General features: G+C 39.7%; 2 protein-coding genes and 1 long non-coding RNA gene across 3 annotated transcripts in view; 1 reads left to right on the forward strand and 2 right to left on the reverse strand.

Annotated features, from left to right (window-relative positions):
* Positions 1 to 4095, forward strand: part of LOC146695831 (uncharacterized) — a 42569-nt gene extending 38474 nt beyond the window's left edge. Inside the window, exon 2 of the long non-coding RNA XR_014923634.1 lies at positions 3886 to 4095. This is a non-coding gene — a long non-coding RNA (uncharacterized LOC146695831). The remainder of the gene's footprint in view (positions 1 to 3885) is intronic.
* sorbs1 (sorbin and SH3 domain containing 1) overlaps positions 1 to 9680 on the reverse strand; it is a 42896-nt gene extending 33216 nt beyond the window's left edge. Inside the window, exon 1 of the mRNA XM_085478277.1 lies at positions 9579 to 9680. The gene's annotated coding sequence lies outside the window, so the exon portion shown is untranslated. The remainder of the gene's footprint in view (positions 1 to 9578) is intronic.
* Positions 9681 to 10761: 1081 nt separating this feature from the next.
* Positions 10762 to 21816, reverse strand: pik3ap1 (phosphoinositide-3-kinase adaptor protein 1). Its single transcript, XM_085478280.1, has 17 exons — positions 21613 to 21816; positions 20399 to 20824; positions 19850 to 20094; positions 19496 to 19640; positions 19261 to 19403; positions 19033 to 19165; positions 18360 to 18556; positions 18092 to 18269; positions 17919 to 17981; positions 17573 to 17827; positions 17426 to 17482; positions 16097 to 16290; positions 15930 to 16002; positions 15580 to 15747; positions 14136 to 14203; positions 13213 to 13313; positions 10762 to 11663 (listed from the first exon to the last, which is right to left on the reverse strand). The coding sequence occupies exons 1-17, from the start codon at positions 21641 to 21643 to the stop codon at positions 11549 to 11551; spliced, it is 2592 nt and encodes an 863-aa protein (XP_085334406.1). The 5' UTR covers positions 21644 to 21816; the 3' UTR covers positions 10762 to 11548.
* Positions 21817 to 22483: the final 667 nt, after the last annotated feature.

Raw genomic sequence — 22483 nt, forward strand, 5'->3', positions numbered from 1 at the left:
AATATAACATACACAGAAAATGTCTTTTACGGGTAAGATTTGCTTTAGCACTGGCATTAATAGTGAAGGCACTGCAAAGACAGCTTTAATGAGGAACCACATACAGCTATTGAAACTGTGGTTGTGCCTCTGTGGTTGGGTTACAGACTGAAATGAGATACAACACAGGAAGGCAGCGAACTTTATCTGTTTAAATCATCTGAAGGCTCTTTCACATTAAGTTATATTAGTAATTCAAAGTGTTGTTTAATTCAGAAAAACTTTCAAACTCAAGCCATTGTTTGCTTAGAACATAATACAGCACAGTCTATATAACATATAATGATTTTTTTCCATCCAGAGAGACATTACAACTTATGTTACAGATACTAAAAGTTGCAGTGAAACATCGGTAGCATGGATCAGATGCCACAAAGATCTGTTCAATGCATTCTTGCTGTACAATTCTACTGTTACTCAGCAAAGATAATTAAGATAAGATTATTGAGAATCAAATTCAGTGCTTTCAGTACTTTTCACTTTGATATAAATTCAAAAATTGCACATGTGCTTCCCTTTAATGACAACAAGACAGGAGAAAAGTAACCCGTATTGCTCTAAGCTCCAGCAGTGGCGCATGCAGAAGTCAGAGCACGGCCACCATAAAAGTATCTGTGAAACTTCCTACTGCTCATCTGGCCGTTGTGCTCAGGCAGCATGGCTGATTTAGGAGACATCCCCATTTCAAATGCCAAGAAAAAGACTGATTAAGACTGCAAACACACTCACCAAGACACTCAAACAGTTACTTGTTCATATACACAAACAGACACAAAGAGTGTTTTCTTTTCATTTTCATTTGTAAACTAAGAGGAAAACAGTGAGCAAAAGCCAGAGCAGCAAAAGCCGTCTAGAATTTACTCTGCAATGAAAATTTTAAGCTGCTTTTAAAGTTGTTCCTTTTCTTCTGAGTTTGCGTGGGACACTGTGTGCTCTCTGTTTACACATGGCGGTAAATAAGCCAACCTGCAGAACAGGCTGATGTTCCAGCTGGAAGCCTCCACAAATAGGCCTAAAATGGATGAGGGAAAATGGGAGCAATTCCAAACAAGTCCCAAGGAGACACAAAGCAAAAAACCTTTTTAAACGTTTTCCAGTATTGGAGCCGAGCCGTCCCTGAGCATCAGAAACCGTGTGTTTATTTCCCGTCCCTCTTTAATAAAATCAGCTTGCTTCTTGACCCCCTGCATCCCGGAGAGGCAAAGCATCCATGATCTCATTTCCAAAACCATTAACAGGCATTCCTTTGAGGAGTGCTTACTCTGATCTCAGTTCTGCTTCCGCTGTATCCTCACATGAACCCCGAGATGGAGAAATTTACAGTAGAAAGAGCATTTTGAGTGTGTTTGAAATTCTGGCATATAACAGATAGAGCGAGTATGACAGCTGACAGCGTTTAGTTTGCTGTATAAACACACAGAGCAGAGATCATCCCTGGCCTTTTTAGGAAGAGGTGCTTCTGAGCACAGCAGGGCAGAGAGCACCATTCATCCAGACTGTAAAAAAAAGGGCAGAGCATTGCTAGGACAGCACGGGCCGGGCCAAGGCAAACAGAAAAATAAGAAGACGCTACATCAGCCATCTGATTAAAACATTATCTAAATTCACTGTCATTCCTTATAATCCAGGAAGCTCCTGTGCACTCGGGTCCTGTTATGAGTCTATTTGGCTTAGTGGATATGAAGTTAAGTCACTATTTGCTGAATTTGTTCAAAGTTCAGCAGACCAGTTAGTGGGCCTTGAGTTAGTGGCTCAAAGGTTCCAAAGACAGCCTGACTTTCCTGTTTTTAAAGCTAGCGGATGTGCTATTAAGTGTTATTTGTGCTGATTTCTCAGAAACCCCCCCAAAACAAAACAAGTCTGACATGTAGAAACTAAGTCTTATAACATTTACCAAAAAAAGAGTTAAATTCAAATTCACAGTTTAACAATTAACAGGGTAGGTGTCATTATATTCACATCACAGTCAGTGAAACACCCTCTCAGCTCTGACCTCTGCCATTATCTAAAAGCAGCAAAGCCCAGATGATCCATCCAATATGCATCTCTCAGTTCCATTACAACACAACGCTCTCTCTCACACACAGATACATAAACCTCCTACTGAACGAAAGCTCCCTGGTGTGACCAACACTGCCAAAACAAACAACTCATAAAAGCCAACGACCACCCCAAGGCGTCACTGCATGTCTGGAGAGAGAGATACATTACCTTCCTGATGATGTGTACAAACAGCCCTTATTCCACGACGTACATCAGGATCCTCTGAAGCCCCGTGAGCCGCACGGCCGAGCTTTGAGGGTCTCATATGGGGGCGGAACAGTCCCAGGGTTGACCTTGACCTTTCGCTATGCAGGGGGGGTCTGTTTGCTTGCGACAACAGGCGTGTTCAGATGCACCTGTCACCACATGCCACCTGGGAATGTTGCACCCACTCAACAACTGTGGAAATCCTCCTGCCTCTTAAAATGCTCACGCAGGACAGCAGATGAGAGACAGAGAGGCAGACCAAAGATGATAGCTGCAATTTGCTACTGGATGATTCAGCCACCCATAAGGTCTTCAATGCCACAGATGCTTTCGGGTTTCCCGGAATCTGCCTGCAGTCCCAGCGCTATTCACAACTCACGTCTGAGCGGGCCATCGTGTGACGAGGATTCTATTGGCTTTTTTCTTTTTAATTTACCTGCATTCGTAAACAGTTGCTGGCAGGCAGAAATGGAACTCTAAGCCCACTGGCTGGCTACACTGAAAGCCCCCATCATCAAGGCCCATTGCACCCAGAAGCTTAGCCAGCACAGTAGCTGATGGGTTCCCAGAATCCCTGATTCAAAAGAAAGGCTCCCTCCCGGCGCGAGGGCAGTATTCAAACACCTGTTGCTGATTCATTTAAAAGTTTTACATATAAAACAGAAAAAATATGGCAACTTTCTCTGTTTTCACGTTGAGTACTTTCTGAAATCCTGAATCTTATCTTCCCCACAATCTTGAATAAGTTTAAGATTGATGGAAAGCTTTCTTCCCCAGCATTAATCTAGCTTCTTAAACATGAAATTTATCTTACTCTATGATGGAAAACTACATTGTTTACTGTATTAATATCAATAAAAACAGGGAAAAGGGTATCTGGCAAAGGCGTTTGACACTGAGGTACTGAAAAAAAAAAGTTACCAAGGAGTTTAGCTACAATCTTTCACAAAACAGTCAAGATTGAACCACTCTTCGTCCTCCTAAATGATGCGGGTGGCTCTTTGTGTCCACAGGACATCTGATTTTATTGTTTAAAGTTTTGCCTCCCTGGATCAGGGAGAACTTCCTTCAGTTATATAATGGTACCAACAAATATTTACATTTTTTTTCTCATGGAACATCGCCGTGTTAGGAAGAGAAATTTCAACAACTTATATAATCTTTGACAACCCTTTTTCCCCTGATGATTTTACAAGCTCAATACAGAAAAGAGCCCGCGAATTTATCTGTATAAATAAGTCATAGACCCTGTTCTTTATGTCCTGGTTGTTCCATCCATCCGTCCGTCCGTCCAGGATTTTTTCGATACATACTAGAAATTTTTTAAGGAAATTTTGCAATATCCATGCAATTCTTCACTTGCTTGAGAAACATTTCCGATATTTACACGGAGTGGGAGGTGGGGTGTTTAAAGATGTGGTGGGTTTTAAAGATGTTAGCAGTTGTATTTACTTTACAAACCAGCCTGAAAGCCTCTCTTGTTTTATTCTCATCCTTGAATAGGTTTGCTCCCTAAAGTGTAATAAACAAAACACAACAAAGCACCTAATTTTTAACATTATTGTCCTTCTGTTTGGATGTTCTGTGCCTGTACAGGTTTTCCAGTCCAAAGACAAGCACGTCATTCTAAACGTGAGCATGAATGGTTTTCTGTCTCTCTGCGTTAACCCTGTGAATGGCCGTCGACCTGTCCGTTGGTACCCTGGCTCTCACCTAATGCTGGATACCACAGGCTCCAGTCACATTGTGACCCTGGCTCAATAAACTGGAAAATGGATGCATGGATGGATAGTTTTCATATAGACACATACTGTAATTTGTTATTCTTTATCCCCTGTGTAATTACACAATGTCTTGTACAGATTTTCTTCGTCTGAGCCTTATCTTAAACTGGACCTCGAGCTTTGCTTGTAGTTTTGGCACTTTCCTTTTGGAAAATTTTTATTGAAGTTGTCTGACAAAACTGTGCGTCAAGCTCACTGTTTTTTTGTTATTTCTATTTTATTAGATTATTATTTGGCATTATTTTAAAACTCTGTGCATCAATCACTTGTTTGTGAATGGAGTTTACTAACCAAAATGACTAACTTATCACTTCTAACCTTAGTGTAAAACCCTACATGCTCTTATGTAAATAGATTTTTCCCTGAATCGATTTATGACTTCAATATTTAAGCTCTTGGAGCATTTTTACAGGCACCACAGATTACTCCATCTGTATGATCTTATGGATTATCTAAATTTCCTGTCTGTCCATTTTCAAATCTAAACAAAGCAGGGTGATACAAAGTTGAACTGTAATGCATTCCCTCCATGGGGGGTAGGGGTCTCTGTGAAACAGTCAGAGGCTGCCTTAAAAGTGAGCCATGTCAACACAAAAGAGCTCTTTTCACACGCTCAGCTGTACTATAGACGGAGAGAAAGAGCTGTTATGTAACGCAGTTTGACTTCTGCTTTGTCAACAAATGGCAGAGAGGGGAGAAGCTATCCAGTGCTGTGTGCAGATCCCACCAAACAGCTCCAAACATGGCTCGAAATGGCTGCTCCGGAGCAGCAGCTTATCCTCCTAATTGAGAAGAGACCCCCCACCTACCCTTCTACCCTCCCCACTCTCTTCCATAAACAGCTTCCACACTGGACACCAGCCTTGGATTCTACACATTCCTCAACCAAAGCTATTTGAAGTTCATTTCAAACAACTGCAGCATAAAAGGAAATGTATGTAACTTACACACTACCCTCATTACAGTCCTGAGAACAGGATTACACATTTGTGTTGATAATGGAAGGAGCTTAAGCTGGGGTTGTATGAAGACAGCTTCTATGCCTTTGAATTCTTTGAAGAAGAGTTTAAAGCGATCCTGCAGTATCACTATCATATTTGAGGGCTTATTTTGAGGATAATTCTTCACCTGTAGATAAAAAGGTCCTTTTTGGAGGGAAAACAAACCCACTCATGACACTTGTCATTGTATGATGTGTTCCCCATCGCTCAGAGAGGCTAGCGACCTGCCAACGCATCCCCGAGAAGCCCAGACAGTTACTGGAAGTGACCATGGCCAGATCCCCGGGACAGGAAACACTTGGCTGGTACGTGCCGAGGTCCTGGGGAGGACTGCAGTTGGCTGCATGGACCAAACCGCCTGTTACAGACACTGTGTTAGAGAGCCAGGCTCCTTCTAACATGCCTGCTAGGCTTTTAGAGCCAGCGTAATAAGAATGTCAGGGAGCTGACAATTTACCCAGGGTGATACATCTTCACAGCAAGGGCTCCAGGCTTGACTCCAAGAGTGAGAGAGCTTGGCTCACAGGCCTCACAGAGAGGATAAACACTGAATATCCAACTAGCTTTGCGGTGTCTCCTTAAGGGACTTTCAGATAGTTTACTTTTAAAGGAGCTGAGTTTAGTTTAAAAAGTTTCAGATGAAAACAGAGTGACATAATTGGAAAAAAATAAAGTCCATAAGACAGTAGAGAGGTATGTAATTTGGTAGTATGAATAAGACATGGCGTTTATTTAATCTCATAACTCCATAATGAGCACAGCTGTGCACAACAGATTCCTCCCGGCTTAGATAATGGGAGGTACTTGCACATTAGGTGAGCGGCGCTGACAATTCAAATCATTGTCACGGAGTGCGCTCAAAGTGTTTCCTCATCTCCGCTGAATGTTTGGACTCTGACAGGGACTGGAAGCTCTGAGCGTGTTCCCTAATATAACTCTCCGAGCGCCTATGTGACAGCACTACTTGATAATTGAGTCATAGGATATGGCGGCTAAACGTGAATATAAACAGCGATGCGATAATCCAGCAATTTTAAGTGCTATGAAGGCATCCTCGTGTGAAATGAGCGTGCAGCAGGACTCCAACTGGTCCCCATCATCCATCTATTTCAGGAATGCCGGTGCAGCCTGACTTGTCCCCGTCACACCCAGAAACAAACAGAGGCAGGCAGCACTGTCTGTAACAGCCCCGCTTCACAGGTGGTGGCAAAATATTAGATGGTCCTTACTCTTTGTTACATGTTGCAGTGAGCGATTGAGAAAGCTGTGGCGTACAAGTGTCACTTGAGAATTCTGGATTGGTCGGTGAGATTTTTAGTCAAGACGTCTGCTGATTCTCATTAAACTATCTGCCAGCAAATGCTGCGATGCTGGTGTTTTCCATCAGCGCTGACATGGGTGGGTTGGGGGTTGGTGTGGGACGTGTGGTGCTTGTGACGGCAGTGGAGGCGGGCGCTGCTTAAATCTATCACCAAAGCATAAATGATCTTTTCACGGTTTTGTTTACGTGCATCCGTGATCAGGGCGGGGGTTCTGTGCGCCACCGACCTTGAAAAGCCAACGCATAACACTTCATTTCCCCATCCACTTCATCCAATGGCAGGAGACGGTGAAAGCAGACAGGGGGTTCGGTGGTGGGGGGTGGGGGTTGCCAAGCAACCTGTTGTAACATTAACAAGGAGTGAAAACAGAAACCTGGTGTCTGGCTGAAACATCCGGCCTGATCCAAAGCCATCCATTATTCCCAGTAAAGCGAAGGCTGTTCTCTACAAATGCTGCCACTACAAAGCTTTCTGTTCAAGTCATGCAAATATCCAGCGTCACCACACAGCTGGTGTACATAAACCGCAGCTAATTAAAACAAGTGATCCTAAAAAAGTATGTCTCAACAAGGAAATACTATCATTTCATTATTCTTCCAATATCCAGTAAAAATAGTAGTACATATATAACTACATATATCACTCTGAACAGGTGGGTGCAGTAGGCCTACAACACAGCGACAGTATCCACCTATGTAAACAACAGCAAAAGCTAAATTATCCACACTTTGGCAATGCAAATAAATTCTGAGGAGACTGCATGACCAAAGGGGTAATTGGACTTGAATGAAAAAACAAAACATATTGTGACTAGTTGTCTGTCTGATTTCCAAACCACATGGAGATCATCATGGAAAAACAAGACTATGATATTCCCCAGGCCAGCTGGCTTTGGCAAATCTTTAAAATTCAGTTTTGAGATTCATGTTTCCGAGGATCGCTCCTCTCAAATCTAGGGGAACTGTGTAACGTGACTCGTCATAAAATATTAACAACCGCGCTGGGTTCATGGTAAACAAAGAGCCCCGCACTCGAGAAGTTGCACAGATCAGGCAGCTGTTTGTTGTGCAGATCAATCAGTTCTGTATCGGCTTTTTTGGATACAGAAACACGATGTGTACCTCGGTGGTGGATGCTATTCTGCAAATGGAAAAATTCAAGCATACACGTTGCAGCTAAAATTAATGCAGGTTGCAAACTTTACACTCTGTTTGAATATTATTTGAACTGTGCACTCTATCCTCCTGTTTAGATACACTAAAACACCTGATGAATCACTGTATCTATACATATATATACATATATATGTTTTAAATCGAGGAGGGAAAGCATTCCTTTGCAAATCATCCAAATTTACTGTTGAAGAAAAAGTCAATACCGTCATGTGTTCAATCTTTCAGAACATAACAAACATTTTCCTTCACATAGATCACTTTCACCTTGCTTTAAATGCACAACAGAACCTGCAAAATGTCATAAGGGTACGTCTGCTCCCTGCCTAAGTAAATGGCTCCTGGGTGAGCTGCTACCAAACATGTGACTGATGTGTTATATGTACACACCTATCAAAATCCCTGTGTAAACAGCCACAGGTCCTCTACTGACATCTGGTAAACCAGAAGTCTTTGTTGTACTTGTAGTAAGGACATGTGGGAAGCTAATGGATTTCCTGATCTTTCTATGTAAACAACGCTTAGATAACTGAATATCTCCATTAACCACGTCCAACAAGTCCACATGATAAGACGAACACAAGTGACTGGGTTATTTCCAGAGCGTGGCAGCTACACAGCAAAACACTGAAACAGGTGGTTTGGAGTAAAATCCGTCTGAATACTTTCCCCCTGTCCTTGGAGCGGTTTGATGAATTATTTGTGCAAGGGTTAATATTTTATCACGCCTGTTTAGACTCATGTTACTCGGGGGTAAAAATGTGAATGAAGACTGAGGCGGGGGATCTGTAGAGTTTCACAAGTAGGCGTCTTATGTATTATAAAAAGCTCCAATCTTAGATCTTCAGTTAAAATAGGAAACGGCAGGATTGTTTTCCAGGTAGACATCACGCAAAGATGCCTCTGTAATTCCTTAGAATTCCATAACAGCAACAATGAAAAATGCATATTATAAAAAATTACAACCATAGTGACCAATGTCAGTTTTGCCTTCATACAATCCTTCCCAGTGGCATGTTTAGTGGGACTAAGAGAAAATCCCAGTTAAGATGTGGGCAAGACGGAGGTGTTTGTTACAGTCTGTGAGTCTGTGTGTGGCCACAGTTGTGCCGCCAAGCAGTTGTTCATATCACATGCTGTTCAGCGTGAGTCTTCAGACAGACCTGTTTGACATATAGCCCAACATTCAGGTCCTTGTGTCAACACAAAGAACATCCACACTTTTAATATTGTGCAGTTACATAACACAGGTGCTAAGTTAGTCATGCTCACAAAGATGTCCCTGGAATAAGGAGTGGAAAATCAATCTCCTATCAAGAATATCTCCAAAACAAAGATGACAGAGGTGACAGTTTAGTTTGATCACACTGTACAGTGAACAGCTCCCAACATCTCCATGCCGCATAATATGCATTCCATTAAGTGGATGGTCTTGCTGTCACAGCCCTACTGTATGCATGTAGAGTAGCCTGAAGTCTGCCCCCTATGACTCACATTGACAACCGCCGCCGTCCAACTTAAAGAAACCAACGCGCGGGATCGGATTTGTCTTAAAATAAATAAATAGATACACAAATGTTATTCAGCAGTGTTATACAGACAGCAATCCTTTAATTTTCAGATTAAGGATTTAGGTTTTTTCTTCTCGCATTCAGCTACAGAGTGCGGCACCCATTCCCACTGTATGGATCTGCCTTTACTGCAGCAACTGTCCCACAGCCAATGCCCCCATCTGCTGAGATGCAAAATCAAAACCGACTGACTCACAGAAGCATTCATATTTGCTAACCATTGATAAACTCACGTAGCAGACTCTGTAATTAATATGAAATACATTATGCAGTACTGGCTTTGCATCACACCTTAACAACTCTCAAGTCAGCTGTTAACAGAGCCAGTGGGAAATAAAAATAAACTGTTCATGCCCTGATAATAAGAACCTTTCTTTTAAGAGAAAATCTTAAAGAACGGCTTCAGAGAAGTGCAGCTGTAACGAGCAGGTACGCTCACCTCTCTGTGATGGTAATCCAGCGTTGTGCTCGCTGATGCAGACAGACACACTTCACTGAGCTCTTTGCGACAGCTGCTCTCCACCAGCGTCCTGTCAGCGCTTCACACTCACCGGTTTCAACTGCGTCAACACCGGCGCACTGCTCGCCCACCGAGCGCGAAGACCTCTCCTTTCACAATAAAAGCCTGAAGCTAGTCGCTTCAAACATAAAGGGGGAAGAAAAAAGTTCAACTGCTGACTTTGTAAGTCTGTTGCGCTGGTAGATAGCTGGGAAATATTAAGCATCTGGATAGAGCTATTTATCCACCTTTCTATTTAATTCCTTTATGGATTGATGGATTGGCCTCGACAGAGCCCGGAGCACAACATTACAGAAGCAGTGTGGGATCATTTAGTCTGAGAAAAGAACAAAAGAGACAACATCCAAAGGAGAGCTTTGAACTATTCCTGAAGACTATGACTAGAAAGCTCGTATAAGGGATTTCCAGCAGCATTGAAGAATAAACATTGTCATATTGAATATTAACTTTGAAACTAATTAGAATTGTCTAAATGTGTATGCCTCAATAAATGACTTTAAAGACTTTTAATTCCCATTTTTCTAGCAAAATATTAGAAAATAAGGGATGTTCTCAAGACTTTTGCATAGTACTATGTAACTATCAATCATCATCAATCAAAAAAAAAAAATTCACCAAATAACTATGCTGTTAATAGTAGAATAATATTAATATTCACTACTGTTATCCACCTGCTACAAATACAGTTTATTATGGAATAAGTTAAACAGTTGTAAGCTCAGCATAATAATAGAGCAGCCAGTTGCTGTAGGGGTGGCTTAATACTTTTGTAGAGTACTGTATTTGACGTTTTTACAACAGTAAAGATTTTACTTTGAAAGTTTCGGCCAGAAGTCCCAGCTGTCTACACTCCATCGCACTTTGTACCTTTCTCTCCTCAAAGCATTTAAAAGGATCTATTTTAGGGTTCATTTATATTCATAACACTATGTTAATTTGACTCATTTGATAATATCAAGTAAAAGGTTTTTACATACATAAAAAATATGTAAATATAAGCTGAAGTATACCTTTAGAGGGTAACAGAAGATGTGAAGCACCATCCAGTGATCAAATGGTATATCACAGCTTAATAAATGAACAGCGGCTGCGTTGTACTTACCCAGCTAAAACATGTATTTTTTTAATCACCATTTTGTCATGTTTAAAAAATTACATAAGGTCTGTTAGACAACAAAACTGTCTTTCCCCACTCCATTCATGACTCAGTTTAAGAATGATACTGTACAAACATCACAGCTAAACTGTAAGTCACTAAGCTGTTGGTGGGTAACAGGAATTCAGGTAAAGTAAGTAGAATACCACAAAACTCATAATTAGCACAGGCAAAAATATCACATATTTATCTGGTAAACGGAGCAGCATTAATGTCACTTTTCAGTTAAATTACACAACAGGAGATTGAACACACTGAAATATTATAATTAGAATATCAAGAAAAACAAATGTTTGCTATTCTAATATATCAAAATTTAAACCCATAACAAAAAGAAATTAATACACCTACTATTAATACTACTATTATGATTTTCATTAGGACACTTAATATTTATTGCAATTATATTCTTTGAAAATCTCACATTTATTTACAACTACAAACTTACTTTTACAATATTTTTTACAGTAAAGACATACCATAGCAAATACAGCGGAAACATATCACACATGGATCACAGGCACAGTCATGAGAAATGGATGTTTTGGTTCTGTGGACTCATACATGAGAAAGAAAAAAAATTAAATAATATATAACCATTACTCTGCATGAGTTCATCTTGCTAAACCTGATGGTTGTTTACAGCTACATGTTACCTTCTCTATCCCTCTTACACAATAAATAACTTACAACTTGACAGATCAAATTCAGTAAAATTGAAGATGTGCGGCTCTCATCGATGTCTGCGAGGTACAGGAGGTGCTGAGTCAGTTGGCCTGTAAGAAGGTCTTTGAGGAAGTATTCGTGTCGGGCAGGATATGTAACGCTCATGGACCATCTCTGTCACCCTGCAGGAAACACACTGTTACTGTATAGGAAGGTTATTTGCACTGTAACAGTAGAGACGGTATACAGCAAAGGGTGTGTAAACTGTGACGTTTAATTTCTTATAATTATGCGTGAGAAAAAAACAAAACTTGAAAAGAAGATGCAAAGATAACATTTCAGACACAGTTCTGTATCATTTACTTATCTGACACCCTACATTCAGGAAATATGAACTGTACAAGAATCACTCATTCACTGGTTTAAAATAGATTTCAATACTTTAACAAACTGCATGTTTTAGGAACTACAGTACATGAACTCTCTGATAGTGGTCACAGCTCTTATGCAAAGTTAGTTAATGTCAAAGCATGTTATTTTTTTCTATCATTACTGAATTTAGTCATCATCTTATTTAGTTATGTAGGTGGAATAATAAACTGAATTATTAATATTTTTAATGAAATCAACAATTCTTTAAGTTAAGCTGTTGCACGTTTGTATCAATTTACTAAGTTCATTTGGTTGTTTATATTCAAACGCTTTGCACTCCATCACCCTTCATACTGTAACTTCTCATTTACATGTTCCCAAGACAAATATCTTTTTGATCTTTTAACCTTCAGACACACAGATGCTAAGAAAAACTCTAGATAAGATCACAGTACCATGCAATGAGAACAAATTGAACCCACGCATGAAGAATTTAGTATACTCTATGTAGCAGCTCATACATACTTGGTGTAGGTGTTTGTTCATTTCCGTTATTTATTCTTTAAAAACTGAATAATTTAATGTCAGTCTGTGGATGTCAAATTACTTAAAATTCTGTGTACTTAAAGCAATTTTGCTAACTCTTGAGTCTTTTTTTTAACAGCACACAAATGTTGTATTTACCCACTAATAGTAATTAAAACTCATCACACACAATTACTGTATGAATGAGAAGTATTATGCAGATATTTAAAGTATAATATAATATTTCTGACATCATGTCAGAAAGCTAAAGAAGCTGATTGTTTATCAGATTTTAGAAATACATTGTACTGCCACCCAGATTTTTTTTTGAAAGAGATAAGAGACACAGAAGGGCATTTATCAGTAAAAAGGATCTGCAGCGTTTCACAGGTTCTCAGGAATTTACGGCAGCTCTTGCTACCCACTTCAGTCACTTTCATCTTTTTCATTTTTAAGTGGTCTCACTATAAGTGGTCTCACCTATGTGTGTGGAAGTTATTTGTGTGTTTACAGAGTATAAGCATCAGTATCTTGATCACTTTCTCGCTCTGGCTTCCTCTGAAACGCACAGCTGCGAATTAGTGGTGGGTGAACATTTCCTCTTTTACATTTTTCTGTTTCACTCAGTGCTGCTTATAGATTTTTTTTTACGTGCTCCCAGTCTTTCTGTCATATTCTAACACAGTTATGATTGCTGCTAGGCACCGTCACATAACCGTACAGTGTATTTGCTACTTTGCGTTGTTTTTTCCTATACCTGATGTCGCATAGTGCTCAGTACTGCATGGTTCTGCTTTCACTTCAGTAATCTGAATCGCTGTTCTCTAGACTGACCTTTCTGGGTTCCGTGGAGGAATCCTGGGTGGAGGAATGGAAGGTGCAGCACTGCCTGGCCGTGGCGGTCGTGGTGGAGGAGGGAAACTTTCTATTGAGTCCTTTAAAAATACAATGACATATATATGTGGCCACACTTGAAATACTTCAAAATAAAACAGCCTAAAGCTCTAGTTTAACAGCTGAGTCAGTTAATGAAAAAGCTAACATTGTCACAGTTATTGGTCTAAGCAATTCATCTACTGAAACTGTCAAGAACTCCCAAATTTTCAGCTAAACACACAAAGATGACAGTTGTTGTTTTGTTGGTCTGGAGAATAAAAGATCATTGTTTTAATTACACCCTGAGGAAGTCATTAAGCAGTGTCAGTCAAGCTTCCACGATGGGTCGTGCAGTTTGAGTCTTTTAACAACAGACAGGGAATACTCATCTTACCCATCTTGCAATTAAAAGAAGGACAGAATTTGCACCAAAATCTAAGAGATTCTTTGTCTGCCCGTGCCCCAAATCTCCTTCAGCTCTGTACTTTTTCTTCAATCATGATGACAGACAGTAAACGCTAATGAAAATGATATAGAATCTGCTTCAGTAAAGAACACACATTTACAGAACTTACATTTAAATATTGTCTGGAAGGTATTTTAGGAAATGAAAAGCTGAAGTAAGAGAGCAAAATAAAACAAAACTAAACACTAGACTTTCTACCTCTTTTTTTCTACCTCTCTACTGCGCATGCAGTCATGTTGTATAGACATCAGACACATGCAGCATCATAAGAGAAAGGGAAGTTTTAATTTGGGTTATAAAGAGTAAGAAGGAAGAAACAGCTAGCTATAACTCATGCAAATGCATTTCTGTGTGAACCCTTCAGTTTCCACGTGCCTTGAAGATGCACTTGTACCTATTGTTAAATCAAGCTCACCTCGTCAGGTTCTGTACCGCTGCTGTAGCTAAAGGTGCTGTGCGTGCTGAGTCTGTTGCTTTCGGTGCCTGATGACAAGAAGAAGCACAGCAAAAATAAAACACGTGATTCCGAGTATCTCTGAGGTTAGTGCTTGTGGTGAATTATGTTGTAAGACCACTTCGCTAAATGTGGGTAAAATATGTTTTAGGCCTTGACACTATTATACAAGATGTCTGCAAGAAGGTGTATGAACAATCAGAGCAAGACAGAGACGCAGCTCATATGCATACCACCATTACAGACTTAAAGTAATCATGAAGCAGTATAGCAAGCCATTCTTTAAATCCGTTAATGTTATCAGTGTTTTTGAAAGGAAACTGCTTGCCCCTTTTGAAATTTATGTGCAAATGTTTGCTTTTTTTAAAAAAAAAAACAGAAGAATAAAACATCTACTACAGCAAAATTAAACATTAATTTAAACCTTAAAATACTTTTGCATTTGTGGGCTAATTAAACAAACTAAAAAATGGTTTTCTTCGTAAAACATTATGACTGAATTATAACTGCTGGTGCGACGTGTAAAAACACAAATAAAGTTTCACAAAACGTCTCATCCTTTATGTATAACAAAACTACAAAGATGGGAAATAATAATAACAAAGTAAAATAAAATACATACACTGACATTCGAGAACATTAAGTAACATTAAGCAGTAACAAAATCACTAGAGTCATGTAACTTTATCATACAGAAAAAGTCTGTTTATTACAATTAACCTAATATTTCAAGCTATAATCTGACTACTTTATTTCTTGCTTTTTTATTGAAAACTTTTAAAATGAGATCTCAATTAAGATTTAAAAAAAATGTGAGACTAAAATAAATTTTGCATTTATTTGCCCGCAACAGGAGAAAACACACAGCAGGGCCACGGCTCGGACTCAAACCTGCGCCGCGGCTCTCTTGCTGTGCAGCAAGTGGTTGCCTGCTTACCCACAGAGCAAACACGGCACCCTTTCTTTTCTTTGAAAAACTGTGACTGATGTGTTGAATTTCTGTTTTGACATAAATAATTTTTCAGCAAGGTCTGCTCTGTCCAAGCTCTAATTAAACGCGGGTTTATTAGTAACACTGCCTCGTACCATCCATGTGAATATTCTAATGATCCCATCTAGCACTTTTTCCTTGAACCACAGCTAAAATTGACGCATAGAAAAGACAGAATGATCAGATCTGGCGCTCAAACGTACCTCTCTCTCCAACTCAAAAGTGGAGGCAGGAAGTCAGACTACAAGCACATCACTTTTTCAGTGACTTACATATGTGTATAATTTACATTTCTCCCAATCTGTACTCTAATGGAGTTGCAAAGAAAGCCACACAAAGAAAGACTGAAAGCTTTAAGTCTTTTTGTTTAGTACTTGATAAAAGCAGAAAGTAAAGATAAGCATTTGGACTCACTCGATGTGCTGGATGTGCTACCTGTCTTCCAGCTGCCTCTCTGGATAACCTGAGCCACAGGAGGAGGCTGAGCCGTCGCTCTGGGTGTCGACTCATACACAGCACACTCTAATGAGACACTAGTGCCCCAGAATGAGTTTCTCTGAAGGGGTGCACTTATCTCATACTCTACGGGAAAAGACCAGATTAAAAAGATAAGCGTTTTTGACAGCAATGGCATGTTATTTTTCAATATGTGTTTGTCACCAATGAATCCTAACAGTATCAGCGTATAAACAGTGGAAGGTATACAATGTGATAAATCTGCGTGAACCTGATCTGATTCCAAATGAGAACATAAATAATTTTACCAAGTTCCTTTCCTGTCTTCTCTCTCTCTTTATGGCGTCTGGTGATGCTGTTTCGTAATGTCTCCAGATTTTTCTCAAGTAAGAAAAAGGAAACACAGGCATTACTTTTATTGCTTAACCAACAATCAACTTCTTAGAAAACCACAAAGTTTGAACATTAGATCTACCTGCTGATAGCGTATGGAGTTTGCCCTCCGCTCATGATCAACCTGCCAAGCCTTAAACTCTTGGACTGCTTCGTCCACAGTAATTTCTCCTACTTTTACCCTCTCTTGCAGAGATATGAGCTGCCTCTGCCCAGGGGTCTTCATCCCAGCGTAAGGATCATATGCAGGCGTGGGGGCTTCCACTACAGGCCGAGCTGAATGGGAGGAAAATAGTGTATAATTTATTCTATTATTAATTTATAAGCAAAAACCTTTGGAACATAAAATATTGTATTAGTTTCATGAAAGTCTTACAATAGTTTGATGTATAATGGTAATATGGGTGCGAGAGCAAGCGCACTAATATTTTTTATTATTTTAAATTTTAAATGTCTTTACATTTCTGATGTAAATATAAACAACTACTAAATCCTAAAAACTAAAAAATCACAAAAACAAAAATAAGACCTCTTGTTATGTGTTGATGACAATAGTTCAATAACAGTACTGTATTTTTATTTATGATGAGCAAACCAGTTTAAAATCAGACCCATAATCAGTGCACACAGCTAACCAATCGTAATGCAGTATAATAATACAAGACGATAATACCAGAGGATGTAATTGACATGTCAGTGACAGTAGTGGACTGTTGCCTCACTGCAAGAAAGTTCAGGATTCAGACGTTACATGTTCTTCCTGTGTCTGTATGAGCGCCCAGAGCCTCTGGGGGCTACCAGATACACGCATGTTATGTAAATAGGCAACTCTAAGCTGGCTGTAAATGTGCAATGAACTGGTAACTAGTCCAGGCTGCACCTTACTTCCTGTCAGCTGGGGTTTGCTCAAGGTTTCAACTTCACTTTCATTTTTACCATTTAAAGTTAAATATTCAAATGAGGAGCGAAAAACAAGAACGCTTCTGCCGTACGGGCCACGTACATTTTTGCTCTTCCCGTATCACATTTAAGTGTCTGCTGTGAAAAGGGCCTATTAATGTCAGAAGATCACATGAACATTTGTTCTCAGTCACCTACCCACTCTGACACCAAAAATTCCCCCAACGCAGTTAGCTGTAACCACTGAGTCAACTACAAAGGTTACTGGTTTTGACCAATGTGGTAGTATTAAAAGCCCTGTGCCTCACAGAAACATGCTACAGCACTGTACAAGACTGATGATAAGTAATCAAGATGCAGATAAAATAAAGGCACTTTTTCAAAAGCGGTTTACCAAATGAAACCATGACCAGTTCTAAACTAGCTTTATATAAGTGAAAAAAAGAGAAAACAGAAGCATAACAGACTATAATGATTAAATGAAAAGAAAATTATTTTTATTGGGATTTACCTGCATGATATCCCATGTCCTTTGCTTTATTCTCAGATGTACCTTTATCTGAAAATACTATCAAAAAAATAAAAGTTACATATTTTTGACACATTTGTGATATAAAAAAAATATAACGTAATAAATAAAAATCAGACTGCACCATACCTCTAGAAATGTACGTTGTAGACTTTTCAAGCTCAGTGTTAAGCTCAGGCCTGGGGATAGGGGCTGGTGGACGGTTCAGGACTACTGGGTTGTAAGTACTATTTGCATCCACAGTATCGTAGATATCCTCTGGACAGAGGTTGTATGGGTCTTCCTCTTCCTCAATTTCATCTAAGCTATTATGATCAACTTTTTCCTCTTCCTCACTTTGAAGAGGTTCATTGTCCTTCTTGACTTCAGTGGCATTTGGTTTTGCTAAAGGTAAGAGTGTAACCACATGAAGCACTCAATGCCATATAGGATGCAATATTATTTAAGGAAATTATTTAAAACTTCAAATGTATACCTTGAAAGAACTTCCGAAGCATAGCTTCCTCAGGGTTCTCATCTACTGCAGTCATCACCTCATCTTGAAACCCCCACCAGAAAGAAACAATACAGCACCATCATCATCTGCTGCTCCCAGTTTTGCTGTATGAATTATTGTTGGAACAATAAATAAAATAGTGCGATACTTACAAAAATCCTCTGCACATTCAGGGTTGATCCCCAGCATCGACTCATATATATCCTCTGAGCAACCCGAGTATTTCATCATGATATCTTGAGAGTTAGTGGACATCAACTCATATACCTCTGCACTCTCGTCTGTGTTGATAGTGTCCTCAAAGTGAGACTTGAGCAAGTCTGCAGTCTCCTGGATTTGTTTAAATGCAAAAGACAACCAGACGCTAAGTACAATTCGTGAAAATGCAAAGAATTGAAAAGATTTTCTCTGTGGACTTACAACAAATTCATCCATGAACTGCCTGAGATCATTAAAACCACTCTTCTCTGCAAGCGTGTTTGGGTAGTCTCCATTCTTGTTCATCACACTGTAAGCCTGCAAAGCTCCAGGACACTGAAGCAGAACGGTGGTCAGCTTCTTCAGGCCATACTTGGCTGCAAAGTGGAATAAAGTAGGAAGCTCCTCATTCCGCTGATCTGAAGCCCACAAAAAGGCAAACAGATAGAACCAGTTATATATCAGCTGCTCACACTTTCTGCTTTTTATCATAATCTTTGAATTTAAATGAGAACTGTTAATGGTGTTATTGCAAAGTGGAAGTATTTGGGAACCACAGCAAATTCGCCTCAAAGTGGTGGACCACGTAAAGATGTAGAGCAGGGTGGCTGAGAGCTAAGGCCTACAGTGTATTTATAAGTCACCAGCGTTTGTAGCTATCTAAAGCAGCGGTGAGTAGCGGTAAGTTCCAAGCCTCCACTGGCATTAACATCTGGCCACAAACTGCGCCAGGAGCTTTATGGGTGGGTTTCCATGACTGAGCACCTCCTGTAAGTGTAACATGTAGGTGGCCCAGAACTTTTCACCATATAATGTATGTGCGATAACAGGAAGTCTTCTACAAATTTTTTTAGCTGACTCGCCCAACACCAATAAAATCATGTGTTAAACTTACATGCTGACATATTGTCTTCCTCAATCTGTCTGATTCCAAACAGCTGAAGACCAGTTGAAGGGATCTTGGATTTTAAAGAGTCGGACAACATGCTGTCCAGTGATTCTGTTGCATTGGCTGTTATGTTGAATGCCTGGATGTTCAAAATAAATAAATAAAGCTTACACAAGCTTTTACAAGATTAATCTAGCACAACGATGTTATTTAAAGCGCTAAATAATGTCTCACCTGGCTGATGAAGTTAACAGGATCTGTAGCATTTTCAAGATACCGACTGACTTCACCCATGCTGGTGTAATACGTAACAGGAGTCAGGCTGACAGAGGACTGGCCAGTGTACATAGTGAGGGACACAATTCCAGCATGCATATCTAAATGAAAATAAAGAGCAAATTAACAATTACGGTGATTTCAGATTAAAGCTTTCAACATAAAAGTCCTGTGACTTCCTACAGATACTTGCCAGGTGCAGTAACACTTATGGTGTATTCATTCTCCACGGTGCCTGGCACCCTTTTTGCAGGTACATTTTCAGATGAAAACTCCACCTCTGGATCCGACTGATCATCTATTTTCTTTTTGAAAATGATAAAAAGTGTCTCCTGTTTCTAAAAGAAAAATGGAAAACTGGAATAAAATTGGCGTGTTGGTGACATTTTACTGATATCAAGAACTTCCTTTAGCTCCGCTAAACACTAGAAGATCAGTGTAAATGTTTCTCTGTGTACCTGTCATACAATGTAATACAGAAAACTGGATTTATTTCAATGAACCAAACAAACATTACATTTGATGCAGCTCTTGTGCAATTACTTACCCCGCACAGAACTCTGTTTGGTTGCACAGTGAGACAGGTGATGTGCGTGGGTGAAGTTATTTCCTGACTTGCTGATATTACTGCGTTCGCAGGCTCTTCATCCTTCGGGACATTTTCTTCATACTCTTTTGTCACCACATCCTCTGTTTCATCAGTGCTAGGATTTTCATCTAAAACTGGTAAGACGTACACATCGTCTAGGGCTACAGGAACTTCACTCTCACGTTCAAGCTCCACTTTTCTGCCTTTAAATTAAAAAGAAATCGAATGTATTACAAACATCTTTATTTTCCCTTTAAATTTCTACAAATTGCACAATTTTAACATCTGTCTAGATGAAATCGCCTTCTTTTAGTTATTCAGAAAGTTTCACTACAGCACATCCAACTTTCTCACTGAGAGTTTCTGTTTTATGTTCCAGCTTTAAGATAATTGACAATTGTTATTTTATTTAATATCCTATTCTTTGTGGGTGCAGTAAAAACTGAATTAATTATGTTTGCTTCCTGGGCATCGAAAACACTGTACAAAAGAGAACATTTTACATACTGTTGGCTAATGCTTCCAAAATGGTAGAAACATAAACACCAGGCTCATCCTCTGCGTAGAGCTTCCTCCAGCTTGGCCAGTCTTGGAAAATCTTTGTCAATAGTTCGTCCTCAGACACACCACATAAAAAGGCCACCACTCGGTGAGGAGGATAGAGAATTCTCTGAAGTGCCTCCTGTAGTTCGTGGTCACAGAGGATGTCAAGGAAAACCCCTGTGAGGAGCAGCACGATGCTCTTGCAGCTTTGGAAATATTCAAAATTATATCCGTGGAGCTCATCGGCTGTGCTGATTGCATATAGCAAAATTGATCTTTTGTGGAATTTGCGAGAACTTTTCAAAATCTGGTGCAAATATGACGCCCATTCCTGTGCCTCAGTGGTGTGCAGAATTAACAGCTCATATCTTGAGAAGGATTCAGGATGTGCTGAAAAACACAACGCATTACAGTGTGATTGTACGCTCAAGAGATGTATGCAAACACTCTCCAAAGCAGGTATCCAAAGCATAAAACCTGCTGACCCAGCCTGACTGCACACAGTGAATCAACGTTCTGCTCAAAATACACTAATGACATGACACTAGCAATATTATGTGCTGAGTTCCTTGTTCCAGCAGATTGTGATTGCCGTGGAAATGCTCCACAACGTACCAGCTGTCCGGCTGTGGAATGTCAAGGTGACTGTGGCTGGGGAATGAATGTCTGATCTGTTTGATATTTCACTGCAGAGCCAACAAGACGTTGTGCAAACATTGCGCTGTGTCAACACTGGTCAGAGTAATTTTGTTTGACTCATTACAGTGTTTAATCAGGTCAAGCTCACCTCTGTACACGCTACCTAGGAAAGAGCACCCACACAAGCATTCGCTTCATCGGAGCAGCTCACTAACGACAGGGCGGTGAGCCCTTACATCGTTTTATTAAAGGACCGATAACATGAATGATTTAACTTTACATGTGTTGGAAATACTACATTAATTCAAATCAACCATACAGGATGCCTAAGATGCTTGCTTCCTCTTTTTAAAGCGGAGAAAACAGTTTGCCTTGAATTTTCTGGTAAATGAAACTCAATTTAAATGAACACATCATTTCAAAGTCAAACAATGCAAAAGAGTAAACTATGTGTTAATAATGAAGGTTTCAGTACATCTTGTAAACTGTAGCACTAACTAGCTGGTGAAAAAAAAGGTACACACGACGGGTCGTATTACCTGATTCAGTGCTTGAGATGGGTTCTCCCATGGTCTTGAAGCCTCAAATCAAATAAATAAATCACCTCAAAAGGATCATCATTTGCCCAAATGTTTCTCTTCAATTCGATGAAGTTTACTGATGCTTCTCTTCTCATCAGCTGAGACTACATTAGCTTTCACCAGCTACAGCTCGTTGCTCAGCAGTATTAATAGCAACACTTAGTTTCCTGATTTTGGTGACTCTGCCCTACTTCCTGAAACAGTTGAAGAAGTGAGAAACGCACCACTGTCATGACAGAATGTGCAACATGTCGGCAGTTACATTTGTTTTTGGCTGCTTTGTGTATATCTGTATGTTGTAAACAGCAAAATATTCTATAGATGAAACACAAATGAAGATAACGAGGGCTTAGCTAAGAATTTGATGTGTTGAATTTTGCGACGTGCAGAAACGACACAAAACCACTTGATGTCTTTTATGTAGGCGACGCTTTAGATTCGCCTTTGTTCTTGGTTTTCGTGAAGACTGTACACCCACGCACACAAACGCACACGCACACAAACACACACACACAGGAAAACATCAATTCACCTGTTATGAGCCACATCCTTCTTCTGTTTTTTCACTTCCTTACCAAGGTGCTGTCTATCTAGAGAGTTTTAAGGTCAGAGTGATTGTGTAAAATTATAATTCTTATAAATGAACATGCTTACCTCAAAAGAGTAGCTATACATTTGTGGCCAATAAAACTTACTTACTAGTAAGACTTACTACTGTAAACACATCGTTTCTGTGTTGCAGTTAACTTTAACATGCATAAGACTAAAGTGACAACTTCTGCAAAAAGTGATGCACACCTTAAAAATGTGTTGTTCTGTGATGCTGTGA

The sequence above is a fragment of the Copadichromis virginalis genome, linkage group LG13, assembly GCF_057382275.1.
Source record: "Copadichromis virginalis isolate Kocher_CV1m ecotype Utaka linkage group LG13, C_Virginalis_male_GT1.1, whole genome shotgun sequence".
NCBI classification, from domain to species: domain Eukaryota; kingdom Metazoa; phylum Chordata; class Actinopteri; order Cichliformes; family Cichlidae; genus Copadichromis; species Copadichromis virginalis.